The sequence below is a fragment of the Beta vulgaris genome, chromosome 8 (assembly GCF_026745355.1).
Source record: "Beta vulgaris subsp. vulgaris cultivar EL10 chromosome 8, EL10.2, whole genome shotgun sequence".
Lineage (NCBI taxonomy): Eukaryota > Viridiplantae > Streptophyta > Magnoliopsida > Caryophyllales > Amaranthaceae > Beta > Beta vulgaris.
In genome coordinates this window covers 45,309,292-45,328,647 of record NC_079209.1, presented here as the reverse complement: position 1 = coordinate 45,328,647, position 19,356 = coordinate 45,309,292, and the positions used below count along the sequence as shown (strand labels likewise).

At 38.4% G+C, this 19,356-nt stretch overlaps 1 protein-coding gene across 2 annotated transcripts; it reads right to left on the bottom strand.

Annotated features, from left to right (window-relative positions):
• Positions 1-251: 251 nt before the first annotated feature.
• On the bottom strand, positions 252-14,820 carry LOC104883953 (caffeoyl-CoA O-methyltransferase). Of its 2 annotated transcripts, none has more exons than XM_057391001.1 (6): positions 14,726-14,820; positions 8,028-8,105; positions 7,862-7,941; positions 7,059-7,203; positions 1,126-1,257; positions 252-861 (listed from the first exon to the last, which is right to left on the bottom strand). In XM_057391001.1, the coding sequence occupies exons 2-6, from the start codon at positions 8,091-8,093 to the stop codon at positions 571-573; spliced, it is 714 nt and encodes a 237-aa protein (XP_057246984.1). In that variant the 5' UTR covers positions 8,094-8,105; positions 14,726-14,820; the 3' UTR covers positions 252-570. The 2 variants fall into 2 exon arrangements, with proteins under 2 accessions (XP_057246984.1, XP_048490270.1); XM_048634313.2 differs by lacking the exon at positions 14,726-14,820 and adding an exon at positions 8,670-8,775 and having other exon boundaries at positions 8,028-8,104.
• Positions 14,821-19,356: the final 4,536 nt, after the last annotated feature.

Below are 19,356 nucleotides of genomic sequence, written 5' to 3'. Positions count from 1 at the left end.
CAACGGTGTCTCTCAACGATAAGCCAATCGACGCTGATATGAGCGTTGGGTTCATGAACATTTTGCTACTGTTACCTGTTCAAGTATTTCTCCCTCATTTTGGTTCTCGACATTTTTGGGATTTTCATTGAAAAAAATCAACGCATAGGCTTATCGTATGGGTCGGCCACACCAAAAGTTATATGTGGCCGATTACATATAAGAACTTGTTGTTATGGATTATGAAGAAACAATATAACTCCAAACTCCAATGATACTAATCCGCCATTGAGATTTTATTTCTTTTTGTTTAAAACAAAGTACATGACGTGTAATGAACGAAGAAACATTTGCGGACATCAATTGAGTATCAGGTGATAGCCTAGTAGTTTTGGCATCACATTCCATCCCAGAGATCCTGGAATCGAGTCTCACCCCTTCCAAGGAGGGATCCTCAATTTCCCCTTTTCTTGCAAATGACTTCAACCGCAAATTACACCATCGAACGAAATGTGAAACCAGCTACAATTTCCCGGTCGTCTTCTAATTGCAATATTATTAGGAACAAGCCAGGGACAAATATGCAACGAATCAACACACACGCCTACAGAAAGTAATACCATCACCAAGAGGTAGATGAGCAATTTCAATGCGAGGATCAGCAGCCAGAAATTTGTTGAGTTCTATAACAGCTTTTCGATACTCCTTCATGAAGTCGGGTACTTCTGATTCAGGCATGGCCACTGTCCCACCCCAAAGTGTGTTGTCATAAGCGATCACGCCACCAACCTTGATGAGTCTCATCAACCTCTCATGGTAATTTAGGTAGCCAGTCTTGTCCGCGTCCACAAAGGCAAAGTCGAAACTCCCCTCATTTTCTGGCTGTATTCACTCAACAAAGTAGCCATTTTCAGTTAGCCATGGCAGTGGCATCATGCCTTTAAACGTCAAAAAATATACTCATCTGCTCCATATTTACTGCGAAGCACAGAATGTGCAGAATACAAATCTATGTAGAGAACATGAACGTAGAAGTAACCTAAAATTCAGAATAGATATACTCTAAGGAAGAAAATAGCGTTTAATTTCATATAAATGCATGAAGTTGCAGGACAGCAGGAGGAATTCTAATGGAATTGTACTTACATTTTGCAGAAGAGTATCAAGAGCTAGCTTTGCATCAGATTCAATGAAATTGATTTTGTCTTCAACGCCAGCTTTTTGGATAAAAGGCAAGCCAATCTCATATGCCTCCCTATCAACGTCAATTGCGGTAATCTGTAGTATCCAAAAACTAAAGTTGGCTAATCTTGCAAGAAAAAAAGAATATACTCGTTTGAAATTAAACATATATATTCTTTCACGTTTCAAAAATAATCGGTCACATTTGATTTGGTGTCCTCTTTGAAGAAATTAATAAGAAAATCGTAACTATCTTCACCACAGAAACATTTACATCTCCATAATGCCAACGTAGTTTAACTAGTTGAAAGGTAACTTATTCTAGGCCTGAGTACCTTAGCATGCAATGTGGAATAGGAGTATAAGTGGATTGGACTGCATGGGACTTTGTCAAGTTCAAATTTAAATCTATTCCAAATTTTTTTCGACTCGAGAAATTGAGTCCAAATCCGTTCCAAATTTTTTTTAAGTCCAATCTAGTCAAGTTCGGGATTTTTTTTCCGAGTCCGAATCCAGTCCAGTCCAATTATTATATAATATATCAATTTTTTTCCAATTTAAGTTCACTATGTTTTCTCATGATTAAAGCTTTGAAATTTGAAAAAGTGAAGTAAATATTTCTTCTGTTTTTTTATACATGCTACATATGAGGGTTTTTTAAATAAAAGTAGAGAGAGAAAGTGAGGGCTTTTTAATAAAAGTAGAGAGAGAAAGTAGGGGACCATTACTTTTTGAATAAAAAATATTTGTTACGGAAAAAGTATGGGTATTTTTAAAGAAGAAGGTGAAGTACCACCAACTTTTTAATAGCATTTTAAGATCTTTATGGTGAAAAAATATTCATTTATGGTATGTACTATCAATTTTTTTTTTTTTGAGGGGAAAAATGAGCACATATTATAAAAGATCAAGCTCCGCCAAGGTTTGAATACCTTGCGGGAATGAATGTGTACAAATATGATCCGTACCAATAACCGCCTCCCATCTAGCTACAGAATGGGCTAACGTATTTCCTGCTCGTTTAACATGAACACAATGAAAAGAAGGGAACAATAAATTAGCATCAATAATATCATCAAAGAGAAGATAAATAGGGGCAGCGCCCTGCTTGCGAGCTTGAATATCCCGGACCCCTCTTAAGGCGTCGCATTCGAGTATCACCTTCGCCAACCTCAACCTGTGGGCTATCTCCACCCCCAAAACGAGTGCACCCGCGCCTCAGCTAGGGAAGGATCCCAATTCACTGCCATCCGCCTTACACCAGCCGCCACAATCGTTCCCCATTCATCTCGAGCCACCATCCCAAACTGCACACCCCCATCATGTCTTATGTGAGCATCAACATTAACCTTTACAAAAGATGGAGGAGGAGGACACCACGTCGCAGAAGAGGAAACACGAGAAGAGAGTTGAGTAATTCCACCTGCTGTACCCACTCTCTTGGTATAAGTCAGATGGTCCACTTTCAGCTTAATAAACCCAGCACCAACAGTAATGGGATCGACAGAAGACGGCTCCTCGAACACATGTTTGTTCCGGCAAAACCATGCGGCCCACACGAGCGAAGCAAAAGAAGAGAGTTGCTCTTTATCCATTTTATCAGCCAACCACACAAATCTCTACGCAAAAGACGATGGAGAGGCGTCAACAAGCAAACCCGACATGTCATTATGCCTCCATATTTCCACATACTTACACGCAAAGAGCGTATGCATGATAGTTTTCTCAGCATCTCTCCACACACTGAACACTCACTCGAATTACGGATGTGACGCCTATGCAAGACACTCATGGTACCCAAACTCCCCTTGCAAGCTCGCCACAGAAAATGACGAAGTTGCGGAGGTCCATCCACCTTCCATACAAGACTCCATATGTCACGCTCACCATCCCTATGAAAGAGCTCCCAGGTGCGTATCTTCCCCATTCGCCCAAGCCAATACCCATATCTTACCGTATAAAGCCCATCAGACGTAGGCCACCAATATCTTGAGTCTCCCCTCCATGATTGAGGGAGAGGGATATCAAGCACCGCTTGCCTTTCATCTTCCACAAACACATCTGATATTGCGTCGACGTTCCAGCAATTATTCGCATGGTCTAGTAGCTCCGAAACCCGCAATTCCTCATCAATATTGCCATAAGGAGATGGAACAAAATGTGTGCCAGCACCACCTAGCCAGAGTCCTCCCACACCTTAATAGACTCCCCATTACCCACCCGCCACTTCAAACCTTCAAGCAGTAGAGACTTCGCACCCCATATACTTCGCCAACTATAACTTGGATCAAAACCCCTACGGGCATCAAGGAAACCAGAATTTTTAAAGTACCTAGTCTGCAAGACACGATGTAGAAGGGAGGGATTTTCCATGCCGAGTCGCCAACCTTGTTTTGCAAGTAAAGCTTGATTAAAGCATTTCAAATCCCGAAATCCCATTCCCCCCATAGCTTTCGGCAAACAAAGAGATTCCCAACTGTGCCAATGAATTTTCTTCGGTGAATTGTTGGCCCCCCACCAAAATTTCGCAAGCACATCATGAATTTCATCAATTAAAGTTTCAGGAATCTTAAATATGCTCATCATATATGTTGGGATTACTTGGGCCACCGCCTTAATGAACACTTCTTTTCCGGGACGGGATAATAACTTTTCTTTCCACCCTTGAACATTTTTCCAAATTCTTGCTTTTAGACTTGCAAAAACAACTTTCTTTGACCGCCCTAGGATGGTAGGCAACCCTAAATACTTCTCATGTCTATCAACTTCTCACACTCCTAACGTTCTCACAATCTCTTCTCTTCTGCGCACCTCAACACATTTGCTAAAAGCTACTTTTGTCTTGCTTAGATTCACCTTCTGACCAGATGCTCTTTCGTACGTTCTGATATAACACTCCCTCAAGTTAGCTTTAGCAAATAAAATGTTGTCATCAGCAAAAAAAGAGATGAGAAATTGCCGGCCCCCCGGCCTACATGAACACCGTGAACCATTTTCTCCCTTGCTGCTTTTTTAATCAACCATGAAAACACATCAGCACATATAAGAAACAAATAGGGAGATATAGGATCTCCCTACAAAAGCCCTCTAGTCGAGGTTAAAGAGCTTGAGATGCCACCATTGTACGTAAAAGAGAAAGATACATACCAACTTTCATTAAACCCCATTTTGAGCATCACATTCTCCAAAAAAACTTCACTCCACCCTATCATATGCTTTACTCATGTCAAGCTTAAGCGCCACACTTCCTTGTTTTCCTTCCCCCCTTCTCTTCATAGCATGGAAAATTTCAAAAGCTAACAACGCATTATCAGTAATAAGGCGTTTAGGAACAAAAGCACTCTGATTTTCCGAAATGATATCACCTAACATGAATTTCATTTTGTTTGCGAGAGTTTTAGATATAATCTTATATAGAACATTGCACAAACTAATCGGTCTAAACTCTGTCATCCGCTTAGGATCATTTACTTTCGGAATTAAAACAATGCATGTGCGAGTTACCTCCTTCAAATCAATGTCTCCACGCCACCAGTTTTGGACGAACCGAATCACCTCCACACCAATCATCCCCCAAAACTTCTGAAAAAATAGAGCATGCATCCCATCAGGGCCTGGAGCTTTGTTAGGGGTGCATTTGGAATAAGGCCTCCCGAATCTCCTCCCCCATAGGTTCCATATCTAGAGTATTGTTCATCTCCAAAGTCACTACTTTCTCTACCCCACTCATTGCCTCCTCAAAGCCACATGGATTCTCCGTAGCAAAAAGACTTGCAAAATAAGTCTTAATAATATCGTCCATCCCAACTTTATCTTCCTTCCACACCTCCTCGTCATCAAATAACCCAGCAATTAAATTTCGTTTTCTACGATGAGAAGCTTTATGATGGAAATAAGAAGTGTTCTTGTCTCCATCACGAAGTTGGTTAGCTCTAACCCGGGAATGCCAATAAGACTCCTCGAGTCTTCGAAGATCACCGAGCTCGTCATGAAGAGTACGACATTGCTGCAACAGATTCGCATCCAGCTGACCCCCTTAAATATCACGAAGTTTACCTCCAGCTTTTTCTATTCGTTTTCGCACATCCCCAAAAGTATTCGATGACCACGAAGTGAGGTTCTCGGCCACCCACTGCAGTCGCACATGAATGGGGTCACCAACACCATCCAGCCAAGCATCCGAAATTATTCCCACACTTATCACTAGAAAGCCATAAAGCCTCGAAACGAAACAACTTTCCATTCATTCTTTTTTCCAGTTGATCCCCAAATTTCAATAGAATTGCCGCATGATCTGAATGAAAAATAGGAAAATGAATTACCTCCGCATATGGAAACTTTGAGCACCAATTGTTATCCGCAATGAAACGGTCCAACCGTTCCCTAACAAGCTTATCCATCGAGTTACCACGTTGCCAAGTAAAAACATTGCCTCTAAAACCCAAATCTCTACAGCCACAAATCTCCAGAGCCTCCTCCCCAAATGCATCCAACTGTCGCTCTCCTCTCACAGATCCCCCCTCTTTTTCAAGAATTTCGTTAAAATCACCACATAAGCAACGGTAGTGTAGAGCGAGCTCGAATATTTCTCCTTAAATCCCATGTCAAGTGTTTATTTATTGCTTCGGGACATCCATAAACACCCACCACTTTCCATGTCGGGATATTAGCAGCATCACACACCTCAACTTCAATATGATGGTTAGAGAAAGAGCATACATTAACAGCATTTGTACGCCACCAAAAACCCAAACCACCGGATCTCCCTTCACTACTCAAACACAAACCATGTTGAAAACCACATTTGTTTCTAATTAATTCAAGTCTTCGAGCATCCATCTTAGTCTCCATCACAAACACAAAATCCGACGTGTCCCTCCAACACCATTCTTGGAGGGCTTTAAGTGTCAATGGGTTACCAAGCCCATTGCAGTTCCAGCTCATGAGTTTTATTGTTCTTCGCGGGGTTGGTAGACTCCAACCGCCGCTACTTGAGATTCAAGAGTAATCCTTGTATCAAGAAAAGTTTGAGTAACATCCACTTCACCCTTCATCCCCCACTGTCCTTCCAACCCACCCTGCAATTTAAGCTTTTTGCCGCCACCCTCCATACCCTCCTTCTCGTCATCTAACACCATATCCTCTTCCATTTTGCGTTTCTCACACCTCCCCTCCTCCTTACTGTATGTACTATCTATTATGACATTTCAATTTAAGAAAAATGTAGTATCTATAAAAAAAAACAGAAGAAGTACATCCTTAAAGTCTTATAAAATGCAAACTGCAAAATACAAAAGGCGCGAGTTGAAGTAACGTTTGCCTTTTTTAGTTCTCACATTGGATTCTTGGAGGATAAATGAAAATTTTGGCGCGGGGTAAAAGAACTTAAGAGCGAGATGGTTAAGAAAGTATAAAATTTCAAATTGTTTTATTTTTCAAATATATATATATATATATTATATATTATATATATATTATATATATATATATATATAATGCATATTTGAAATTTTTGGAATGCATATATATATATGCTAAATTTTTTTGGAATGCATTGGACTTATTGGACTCCAAAGGAATGAGTTCAAATCCAATCCGAAAATATTTATACACAAAAGTTTGAGTCTGAGACCAGTCCAAACATTTTTCAGTCCAGTCCACTCCAATAAGTTTGGACTGGAGTGGATTGAACTCTGGACTTTTTGCAGTCCACCTACACACCCTAATTTGGCATGTTTTTCTCCCAATATTGGATCTTAGCACGCAAACTGGTATTATTTTAGGATGTAAGTAAAAATGTAAAATATGATCACCTTCTATATAATTAGGATTATGTGACAATTAATACCGCGAGGAGGGAAAACTTGATAACATACGAATCAATGCATAAAACCAACCTTTCCATCACTTGGGATTGAAAGAGCAGTTAGTAGCAACGAATATCCTGTAAAAACTCCAACTTCAATTGTCTTTTTAACTTTTTCCGTCTTCAAAAGAAATGCAATCAGTTGTCCTGCAAGTGGTGCTCCAGCCATGTAGCACCTGTTGGGTTACAATTCAAGAAACATACTAAACATTAATTACACATACTTTCTTACCATTATCGTCATTGGCATTGATATAATACTTTCCTACCAGCAAACTTATATATATATATATATAGAAGTAAGTTCATATATATGAGAATACATATTTACATGAGATTAGACTAAGGCTATGTTTAGTTCACCTTATTTTTGCTTATTTCAGATCTAATCAGATCAGATCAGATCAGATCAGAAAAAATAAGTTCAGATCAGTTCAGATCATGCTTATATTTAAAAATCATTATATCTTTCATTACATATTAGTAAAAATTATAATAATTGAATATTAATAAAGTACTCATTGAGACGAATCAAACAAGACCCCACATGACTATATTTTTCTTATATATTGAGAAAAATCTAAAAGATAAGATCTTGTAATCAGAAAAAATAAGTTCAGATCAGATCAGATCAGATCAGAAAAAATAAGTTCAGATCAGATCAGATAAGTTCAGATCAGAAAATTTCAGGTGAACTAAACATAGCCTAATAGTGTAGTACTATAGGACTATAGTACCTTTGGTAATTAATCCTGTCTACAATACTGTCATTGATTATGCCAATAAATTAACAATAATGATCTTAAAAGTAGCCAAGGAAAAAGAAAATATTACCTTGGGTGACTTTCAGTTGCTTTCCTCAGCTCTTTTAGAGGTTCTGCCTCTCGTGGATATACACTAGTTTCCAGAATATACTGCTTGCAAACAAGTGTAAGGATAAATATTATGTACAATAAAACAAAAAAAGAAAGAAACTAATAACAATATAGGCGATACTAACGTTGTGCAATTCCTCACTCTCAAGTAATCCTGTATTCTTCGCCTTCTTTTTGGTCTCAAATTCCATCTTTGAAATCCCTGCACAAAGTTTACAAGTTAAAACATCTTAATTAAGAGCTTGCGCTACTCGAAAAGTTTGATTATTGGCAATGAGAACGAATGATTCCTAGGATGATTCACCTAAGCACTTCACAACAGTGTTCTTAGTATCGAGATCCTACGAGCTCTCTTCTTTTCGACATATATAAATTCGTTGTTAGTATCGGGATCCTACTGCACTTTAATACTTCAAACCAAATCGTATCGAGTTTGTTGAAACCCATTGAAAGTCCACTTGTGAGTGTCCCACATTGGAAAAAGAGGAGAGAATAAACCACTTTATAAGATGAGAAATTACTCCTACTATCACTAATTGGTTTTAGGATGGAACCTCCTAATTTGTAAGTGGACTAATCTCTCTTTTTTCTTATTGGGTTACTCAGGCCCAATTTCGATCAGCAATTAAATGTGAATTGACTAATAAAAAACGGAGGAAATGAGATTCATGCTCCTTACATGTATATATATGACTTATGAGGATTATCATTAAATAAACACTAACATGAAAATTTTAATATTGCAATAGAGCCGAATATAATCTCACCTGATTTAGACATGATGCGATCCAAACCAAAATTATTATCTAATAAAGTTAAAAACCATCTATGATCTTGATGGCATACACCTATGTAATAACATGAGTTTTTCTAGCGGTGATGAATTGAATTGAATAAAATAATATAAGAAGAAGATCAGGAAGGCAAGTTGAATTTAGCTTCTTGCTTACTGAGGCATTCGCTGCCAATCTGCCAAGCAATGCATGAGTTGGCTACTTGGCACTTGGCAGCGGAGAATTTCCATGATGCTAACGAAATGTTTTAAGGGCGTTGGTCAGATGGAAAACATTTTCAATATTAAGTGATTTTTTTTGTAATCTATTTTCTAGAAAAAAAAAAACTCAATTTTAAATTGATTTTAATTTTCTATGTTCAGTTGCAAGGAGAGTAATTTTCGTTTGAACTTATTTTTTCTTTGTTTGTGTAGTGGTATTGCTTGATAGAGTGGGGAAAGTTGTGGCTTTCCTTGCCTTCATAAGGAAATTAATTTACTATTCTTGAGAAATGAAGTTCAACTCAGTTTTGCCTTTTTTGATCTGGTCTGAACTAATAAAAAAAGTCAGGAAAATACTTTTTCTTCCAACCAAACACACCCTAAGTTTACACGCGCTTTAACAAATAATAGAAGTATGAGAATTCATCACCAATCTGAGTAGTGTACATGTTCACAACAAGCCAGGAGTTGGCAAAGGGTTGTGAGTGCACAATGAATTGAGGGAGTAAGAGTTAGCGACTAATAATGATAGGTGCATGTTTGAGGGGTTAGGAACTTAGGATGTGCTGGGTTAGGAGAAAAGTTATTATGTTATAAAGTGTAATTTTCACTATAACAAATGAATGTAAGAAAGTGTAACTATATGAAAAAAACAGTCACTATATATGTTTGTGAGTTGTGACTTGCCGAATGAGGAAGACAGCAGCTTGCGCGAGAGAAGAATGGCTCGGCACGAGTGGTGCTCACTGTCGGTCGCCGCAACATGTCAGTGCGCCCGCACCAAGTAGTGGTGCTCCGCACATTCGCTACGACGGATTTCTTCAAGTTGAGCAGAACACTTTGGTGCTCCGCACATTAGGCTGGTGCTCCCCACCAAATGTTGGTGCTCCCGCACCAAATGTTGTGCTCCCGCACCAAATGTTGGTGCTCCGCACTATCGGGGAGGCGAAATTTTTCCGGTTTTTTTTATCTTACGACTTAGGGCTTGTATCTTAGACTTCATACAAATATGTTTTGTCATATTTAGGGTTTCTTAACCACAAAATACTAGAGAGAGAGATTAGAGAAAACACAATAGAGAAGATTAGAGAGAGTCTTTGAGATTCAATTGCAAACTTATTCAATTGAATCTTGCATTGTATTTGTAATCGTCTCGTTCATAGTGAAGCGATCTTTTTCCCTTGAGGACGTAGCTATCACGTTGATAGTGAACCGTTAAATCTGTGTGTCATTTATTCGCTTTCTTGTTTTCTTGTGTGTGTGCTTGGTTGTTGTGAATTTTGTTGGTTTAATTAAACGCTTCCGCATAACAAGTGGTATCAAGAGCTACAGGTTAACACCGGGGTTAATCGCTTTTGGAAGGCAACAACAACCTTAAAGATCGACAAGTTTACGGGAAGGAAAGTTTTGGGCTATGAGATAAAGATGAGAGCTTTATTGAAACAACAAGGATCTAAAACCATTGATTAAGGGTTTCACAACAACATCAAAAGAGGGAAATCTGACTGGTCTAACTGAGGCTGAGTTGGAATCTATGGAGGAAAGAGCACACTCCACTATCTTGCTATGCTTGGCGGACGATGTCATCACAGAGGTTGCAGATGAAATCACGGCTGCAGGTTTGTGATAGAATTGGAGAGCCTGTACATGACAAAGTCGCTCACAAACAAATTGCTATTGAAGCAAAGGTTGTTTGGCACGCATGAGAGAAGGTATGTCCCTAAAAGATCATCTCGATCGTTTGAATTCTATTTTACTGAGACTTGCGTAATAGATGTTAAGATTGAGGATGAGGATGCTGCGTTGATATTGTTGGTTTATTGTCAAGTAGTATATAAAGGTCTTTTGTGGTTGGAAAAGACACTGTGTCCCTAGAGGAGAAGTGGAAAGTGTATTATACTAGGGAATTGCGTCATAAAGCAACTGGTGATATGTAGAGGATCGTGATTATTCTGCAGGTTTGGTAGCAAATGCAGAAAAATAAGGGAGATTCGAGTAGGGATAGGAGAAAACCTAGGTCGAAGGGCCAAAAGTAGTGATCTTTGCCATTATTGTAAAGAACCGGGTCATTGGAAGAGTGAATTCCTAAGAAGGATGGTTCGGCTTCTTTTGCAAAACAAATAAGGTTGACTACGATTCTGAGGAGGACTCTAATTGTCCATGAGGAGAAACACTTAGAAGATAAGTGGGTTCTAGATAGTGGATGTTCTTACATATGTGTTCTGACAAGGAGATGTTTTCGACCTATAGCTTATGCAAAGTAGTGTTTACTAATACGGTGTGTGAGGTGGTTGGAGTAGGCTCTGTGAGGTTTAGAATGCATGATGGGAAGTTAAGGATCTTAGAGGCGTGAGGCATGTTCCACAACTTAAGAGAAACCTTATATTCTATGTTAGACCGTAAGGGTTTTCGATTCCAAGGAGGGGATGGAGTTTTGCGTGTGGTGAAGGTTCTTGTGAGTTACCAAGTCAGGTGTGGGTAACTTGTATGATTTGCAGGTAGACACTGGCTAGAGATGATCTGTGTTGAAGCTGCATTCTGTTGAAAAATGATGGTCTTGAGTGTGAGGTGGAGCTTATGGGGGCTTCTACACATGTTGAGGGGTCAGAGTCAACGAGAATGAGTTCAACATTTGAGAGTACTAGTTGGGCTGAGGATGAGATGAGTAGAGTTTGTGGGAACTTCTACACAACTGGTTGAAACTGAGGGTCATCAAGAAGAACAACCAAGGGTCTCTAGCAGCAGATTGGTATGATAAGGTTCGGTTCTATCGATACTTGCTTATAGCTATGGGATCTCGAGCGACATGTCTTTGCCAGGGAGTGTTGGGTTGAGAGGTGATTCTGGGAGAAGTCACCAAGAGGTAGCTAGATTGGAACTCCAGGAGGAGTTGCCTGCGTTCCAGTGAGAACGAGGTGGAGTGCTCCGGCGCGAGCATAGAAGAACTTCGACGGAAGTTCCCCTGCGCCAAGGGTGTTTTGTTTTGGGTACTTAGACGTAAGTGCAAATGGCTCTAGTTGGAGCAACTGGCAGGGTACGAGCTCGTCTTGATTAAGGTGGAGCTAGTGTGTTTGCGGTTCAGTGAAGGTTTATTTCCGACGGGTAATAAATTGGGTTTCAGGTGAATGCGCAACATGGGTCTCATAGGCTGTGAGACAGGGTCATTCATGATGAGTGGTCAGCGATCTTGGCGAGATTGGGTGAGACTCATATGAGGGCAAGTCTGGCATCGGGTGAAAGATGCATGAGCAGGAGGGGAAAGGAGTATCTCGCGTACTGTTGCAGAGGTACATGATGTGTTGATGGTTTCGAGGTGGAGTCGTGTGATAGATGCAAGTCAAGGTGGAGATTTGTGAGTTGTGACTTGCCGAATGAGGAAGACAGCAGCTTGCGCGAGAGAAGAATGGCTCGGCACGAGTGGTGCTCCCGCACCAAATGTCGGTGCGCCCGCACCATGTCAGGTGCGCCCGCACCAAGTAGTGGTGCTCCCGCACATTCGCTACGACGGATTTCTTCAAGTTGAGGCAGAACACTTTGGTGCTCCCGCACATTAGGCTGGTGCTCCCGCACCAAATGTTGGTGCTCCCGCACCAAATGTTGGTGCTCCCGCACCAAATGTTGGTGCTCCCGCACCAAATGTTGGTGCTCCCGCACCAAATGTTGGTGCTCCCGCACCTATCGGGGAGGCGAAATTTTTCCGGGTTTTTTTTTATCTTACGACTTAGGGCTTGTATCTTAGACTTCATATAAATATGTTTTGTCATATTTAGGGTTTCTTAACCACAAAATACTAGAGAGAGAGATTAGAGAAAACACAATAGAGAAGATTAGAGAGAGTCTTTGAGATTCAATTGCAAACTTATTCAATTGAATCTTGCCTATTGTATTTGTAATCGTCTCGTTCATAGTGAAGCGATCTTTTTCCCTGCCTTGAGGACGTAGCTATCACGTTGATAGTGAACCTCGTTAAATCTGTGTGTCATTTATTCGCTTTCTTGTTTTCTTGTGTGTGTGCTTGGTTGTTGTGAATTCTTGTTGGTTTAATTAAACGCTTCCGCATAACAATGTTAGATAATGGTAGATTCGTATAAGATTGTAGACACTGACTATATGCAGAAAAATTATCACTATATCAAATTGATGGTTTTAATCTACACTAATATTAATTTTACAAATTTCATATTTTTTGTACCTACATCCAAGAGTATAACACCACTATTAATTTGTTTTTAAAAAGAACAAGGAAGATAATCATCAGAACAGAGTGACCACTAGTCCACCACAATGCCACATAAAGGTTAGAGAGAAGAGTCTCATAAACTCTTGAGTTATTTCGTTTTTCCCAATATATCCTAACTTTTTCAAAAAGTTCTTTAAAATTCACAATATGCACTAATGATCGTGAACTGTTTTAGTTATTACTCCCTAATTATATTATTAAACATTAATTGATTTCTATTTGACCCATTAATCTTAATTGACCACTAATAAAACATCACCTATGTCCCTTTTATCTCTCTCCCTACATAACTCTCTTCCTTCTTCCTTAGTCATAAGTGGTGTTTCGCTAATGGTCTATTAGCATAAATGGGATAAATAGAAGTTAATTAGAGTGTAGGAACTAAATCAAAAGTTAATGATCAAAACTTTGATTGTTATTAGTCATTGAAGGCATATAGTGTATTTTAGAGCATGTAAAATGGCTTGGTTTTAGGTTGGTCTAGCAAAAAAGTAAAGCTAGTTTTACTTAGCTTTGCTATTGAGGCAATTGGCCCCTGGAATTGGTTGGTCTTGATTTCCAGACTAGCAGCACCTCGGATGGAGTGCACGTCTCTAATAGTAGCGCGCCACTTGGCATTTTTGTCTACTACACTCTTTCTTTTAATTTGTAACATTCTAAATTTTGTAATGTTGATAAAAAAAATCAACTTAGTACTTTTTTTAAAAAAAATTACAATAACGGGTATAAAATATTTTTATCTATAAATTGAGTCCAAATTTCATATATTATTTTTAAAAAAAAATTACAATAACGGGACACGAAGGGGTATATAATGAAAATTTAAAAGTTAGAGGATATATGCTTAAAAAAAAGTTACTCGATAGTATATGCTGAATAATCCTTATTAATTAATGAGAAAAATAGCACGTGATATACAAAATATCAGAGTGCTCAACAAGTGGTCCCGATGAAGAGTCCCCATCCATCCCAAAGGTAGAGGCAGTGCGATATCACTTGAAATCAGACATAATCTCCACAAAAAAAAAAAAAAAAAAAAAAAAAAAAAAAAAATCAGACATAATTAATTGAGGTCTATTGTGCAATTGCATCCCAATATCAATGAAATCATCATCAACCATACGCAAAAAATCATGATCACCCTTTGTTCAGCAAACTTCTTCATGTTAGAGCTAACAAAGGTTAAAGCTAATACAGATAAAAACGTCAATATATTTCTTTGTTTTGCTAAAGAATCATAACTTAAATAGCCTTACTCAAAAAATGAATACATCTCAGAGACAAAAGTTTGCAAAACCAAGAAAGGTGTAAAAAAAAGCAGAGTACATAGATCAAGAATCTAGCTATGAAAAGTGATTTTTAGTATAGTTTCAAGGGGTTAAATTTCATGTTTAAGGAGTAGTACTAAATTCTACACTAATTACCAATCCTGGTTAAAAATCAGATGAAATCAGCATAGAATATTCACAGTCAACGCCACCACAAATTCAGCAAAGCAATAAAATTGTAACAAGTAAATTAAACATGAATTATGAGAGATCAAAACAAAGAAAACTGAGAGCGATAGATGTAATAAAGAGGAAACATACAAAATCAGAGATAGTGATGAGCAGTGAGCTGTTGAAGTTTTTGATGCAGGGACGCCTAACGCCTTCGTAAGTGATAAGTTATAGGAGTAATAACTTCTCCTAGAATTCGAAATAAATTGGAGTGTCGGTTAGTCGGAGTCTACCCATAATGTATTGAATATTTGAATCACAATAATTGTATTGTTGTGAGAAATAGAGAGAGAAGTTATGCAAATATATCAGAGAGTATTGTATATTGCATTGATGTTCGGTGTATTCACAAATGGTAGTATTTATAGGCACAAAACTTACTGTGTATTTGCATAAATCAACAAATACGGCGAGAAAAACCTATCATGCATTGAATGCATGGCAGTGGAATTCATTGTGCTCAACAGTGGAATTGGTCATTCCACTGTTTTCCAACACTCCCCTTGAATGTCCACTGATAACTCATAACAGATGTTGTCCTATTTAGAATGCTGTTAGGAAAATCCTGGGGAAAAATCCATAACTAGGGAAAGAGTATAACTATAATATATCCTTATATGCTTAAAATTAACTGCCTCATTAAAAACCTTGTCAGGAAAAACCCAGTGGGATAAAAACCTGATCGAAGGGAAAAAGAGTGCAGGCATATAATACTCCCCCTGAATCTAGCATATATCATGAAGATGACGCATTCCAATTTTTCGGACTAATTCTTCAAATTTCTTCGCCGGAAGGGATTTGGTGAATAAATCTGCAAGATTCTCACATGATTGGATTTGTCGAATGTTGATCGTCCCTTCCTTTTGGAGGTCATGAGTGAAGAAGAGCTTTGGTGATAAATGTTTAGTTCTGTCTCCTTTGATGTACCCTTCGCTTACTTGGGTGATGCATGCAGTATTGTCTTCGTAGATGATAGTTGGATTTGTTGTTATTGTTTCCATCCGCATTCTTCTTGGATATTCTTGATCATTGACCTTAGCCATACACATTCCCTTCCAGCTTCATAAAGAGCAATTAATTCTGCATGATTTGATGATGTGGCCGTCAAAGTCTGCTTGTGATTTCCAAGATATTGCAGTACCTCCATAAGTGAATACATATCCGGATTGAGACTTAGCCTTTTGTGGGTCTGAGAGGTAGCCAGCATCTGCATATCCAATGAGTGACGCATTGGGTCTTGACTGATAGAATAATCCGAGATCTTGTGTTCCTCGAAGATAACGTAATAAGTGTCTGACTCCATTCCAATGTCTCTTGGTTGGTGCATTGCTGTATCTAGCTAACAAGTTTACTGAAAAAGCTATGTCAGGTCGAGTATTGTTAGCCAAGTACATTAAAGCCCAATTGCACTTAGATATGGTACTTCAGGACCAAGAATCTCCTCGTTCTTCTCGTGGTCTGAATGGATCATCTTTCTCATTCAGGGAACGCACTACCATTGGAGAACTTATTGGGTGGGCTTTGTCCATGAAAAAGCGTTTCAGGATTTTTTTGTATAGTTTGATTGATGGACAAAAATCCCATTTCTTAGATGTTCTATTTGCAGGCCAAGGCAAAATTTTGTCTTCCCGAGATCTTTCATCTCAAATTCTTTCATCAAGTATTTTGCAGTGCTTCAAGTTCTCTAGGAGTTCCGATAATGTTCAAATCATCGACATATACAGCAATGATCGCGAATCCTGATTTAGATCGCTTAATGAAAACACAGGGACTGATTTATTATTTTTGAATCCTTCTTTCAATAGGTATTCACTAAGACGATTATACCACATTCTTCCAGATTGTTTTAACCCATAGAGTGATTTTCTCAATTTTATTGAGAACATCTCTTTGGGCATGCAATTTTCTGGTAGTTTTAGTCCTTCAGGAACTTTCATATAAATATCTGTGTCAAGTGAGCCATACAAATATGCGGTCACTACATCCATCAATCTCATTTGCAATCCTTTCGAAACTGATAAACTTACCAGAAATCTTAGTGTAGTTGCATCGACTACTGGAGAATATGTCTCATCATAATCAATCCCTGGCATTTGCGAGAAGCCTTGGGCTACTAATCTTGCCTTATATCTAGTAACCTCATTTTTCTCATTTCGTTTTCTCACGAATACCCATTTGTACCCAACTGGTTTTACACCTTTTGGTATTTGGGTTATTTGACCGAATACTTCACGTTTTTCAAGTGATCTCAATTCTGCTTGAATTGCCTCTTTCCATTTTGGCCAATCTTTTCTACGGCGACATTCATCAACTGTATTTGGCTCTACATCATTTTCATCGTATGTCATTTCAACCGCTATCGAGTAAGCAAAAATTTCATTCAAGACAACATCTTTTCGATTCCATTGTCTCTTTGTAGAAACATAATTAATTGAAGTTTCATTGTTGTCTAGCTTTCATGTTCCTTTTCTTCTGGAACACGTTTCTCTTCATTTTTGTTTTCATCATGCTCTGTTGGGAGATTTATATTAATTTCGTTCGTTGTCTCCCCTTGCCTTTTCATTTTTCTCGGTTTTAAATCTTTAGAACCGGGTGGTCTGCCACGTTTTCGACGTGCTATTGACTCATTTTCAATTGCCTTATTGTCATTAGGAATTTCAATCCGTTCCGGAGCATTCGCAGCAGGTACATGTGACTTTGTCACTTTCTTAGAATCTGTGAATGCATCTGGCAATTGGTTTGCAATACTTTGCAGATGAACAATTTTCTTGACTTCTTGTTCACATGAATTTGTTCTCGGGTCCAGAAACGACATTTGCGATGCGTTCCATGTAATTTCCGATTTTATATTTTGTGGGTCCACTTTCTCTCCCCCTAAGGATGGGAATACCGACTCATTAAAATGACAGTCGGCAAATCGAGCCGTAAATAGATCACCAGTTGTTGGCTCTAAATATTTGATAATTGATGGAGATTCAAATCCAACATATATTCCCATCCTTCTTTGTGGACCCATTTTAGTACGTTGGGCGGAGCAATAGGTACATGTACAGCGCACCCAAAAATTCTCAAATGTGAGATATTCGGTTCTCGACCAGATACTAATTGTAATGGTGAGAATTTGTGATAGGCTGTCGGCCTTAATCTTATCAATGTTGCCGCATGTAATATAGCATGACCCCAAGTAGTAGATGGCAATTTTGACCTCATTATTAATGGTCTTGCAATTAATTGTAGTCTTTTGATTAATGATTCAGCAAGACCATTTTGTGTATGTACATGAGGTACAGGGTGCTCAACAATAATCCCAATAGACATGCAATAGTCATTAAATGTTTGGGATGTAAATTCCCCAGCATTGTCTAATCTTATTTTCTTTATTGTCTAATCTTTATTGTATGATCTGGGAATTGAGTTCTTAATCGAATTATTTGAGCCAAAAGTTTTGCAAATGCAACATTTCTGCTTGACAGAAGGCTCACATGTGACCATCGAGTAGAGGCATCAATTAATACCATGAAATAACGAAATGGTCCACATGCAGGATGAATAGGCCCACAAATATCTCCTTGAATTCTTTCTAAAAACATTGGAGATTCAGTGGCAATCTTATTTATAGATGGCTGATTATCAATTTGCCAAGTGAGCATGCAGAGCATGTTAATTCATTTGACCGAGGAATTTTGACATTCTTTATAGAGTGTCCATTGAGTTTTCAATGATTCTATGCATCATTCCTGTGCCAGGTTGCCTAATCGGTCATGCCATAGAGTAAATGATTTTCTATTATCTAACTTCTGGTTAGATATCATATTAATTTCAATCGGACGTATATCTATGCGATATAGTCCCGAGGAAATTGCTGGCAATTTTTCATAGATGTATTTCTTGCCGTTTTTCTCTGCCGTTAGGCATATGAATTCCTCTTTGTTCACTGTCATTGTTTCCAAATGGTAACCATTCTGACGTACATCTTTGAAACTTATGAGGTTCCTTCGAGATTTACTCGAATATAATGCGTCATTAATTATCAATTTTGTCCCATTTGGAAATATAATGCAAGCTTTTCCAGAGCCTTCAATTAGCTTGGCTGTCCCAGAAATTGTACTAACATTTGCTTGGAATATTGTAAGTTTTGAAAAATACTCTTTATTTTTCAATATGGTGTGTGTTGTCCCACTGTCCAGGAGACATTGTTCTTTAGTTCCAACTTCTGATGAATTCATATCTTCATAAATAATAAATACGATGATTAGTATAAGAAAAATACGTATTTTTATTAATAATAAAGGAACAAATACATGAAAGTGGATATTGAAGCAGTTTAAATAAACTAAGCACATTAATCGATTGTGATCTAAACAAACTTATTTTCAACTTCAGCATCATCCATAAAAAAATCTGAAACATCAAGGCTGGGCATGGATGTAGTGGCTTCATTAACAAAGTTTGCTTCAGCATTTTTTCCTTTGTTTTTTATTGAAGCTTGATATAGATCTACCAAATGTTTGGCAGTACGACATGTGCGGCCCCAGTGCCCGTCATGCCACATCTATGGCAAGTATCATTTCCTTTATAGGACGTCTGCCTTGATTTCCAGATGATTGTCCCCAATTTTTATCAGAATGTTTAAAATTATTATTTCTTGGGGAAAATCGGCCTCTTCCACGTCCACGCCCTCGGCCACGGTAATTACCACGTCCTCTCCCACGACCGTTGTA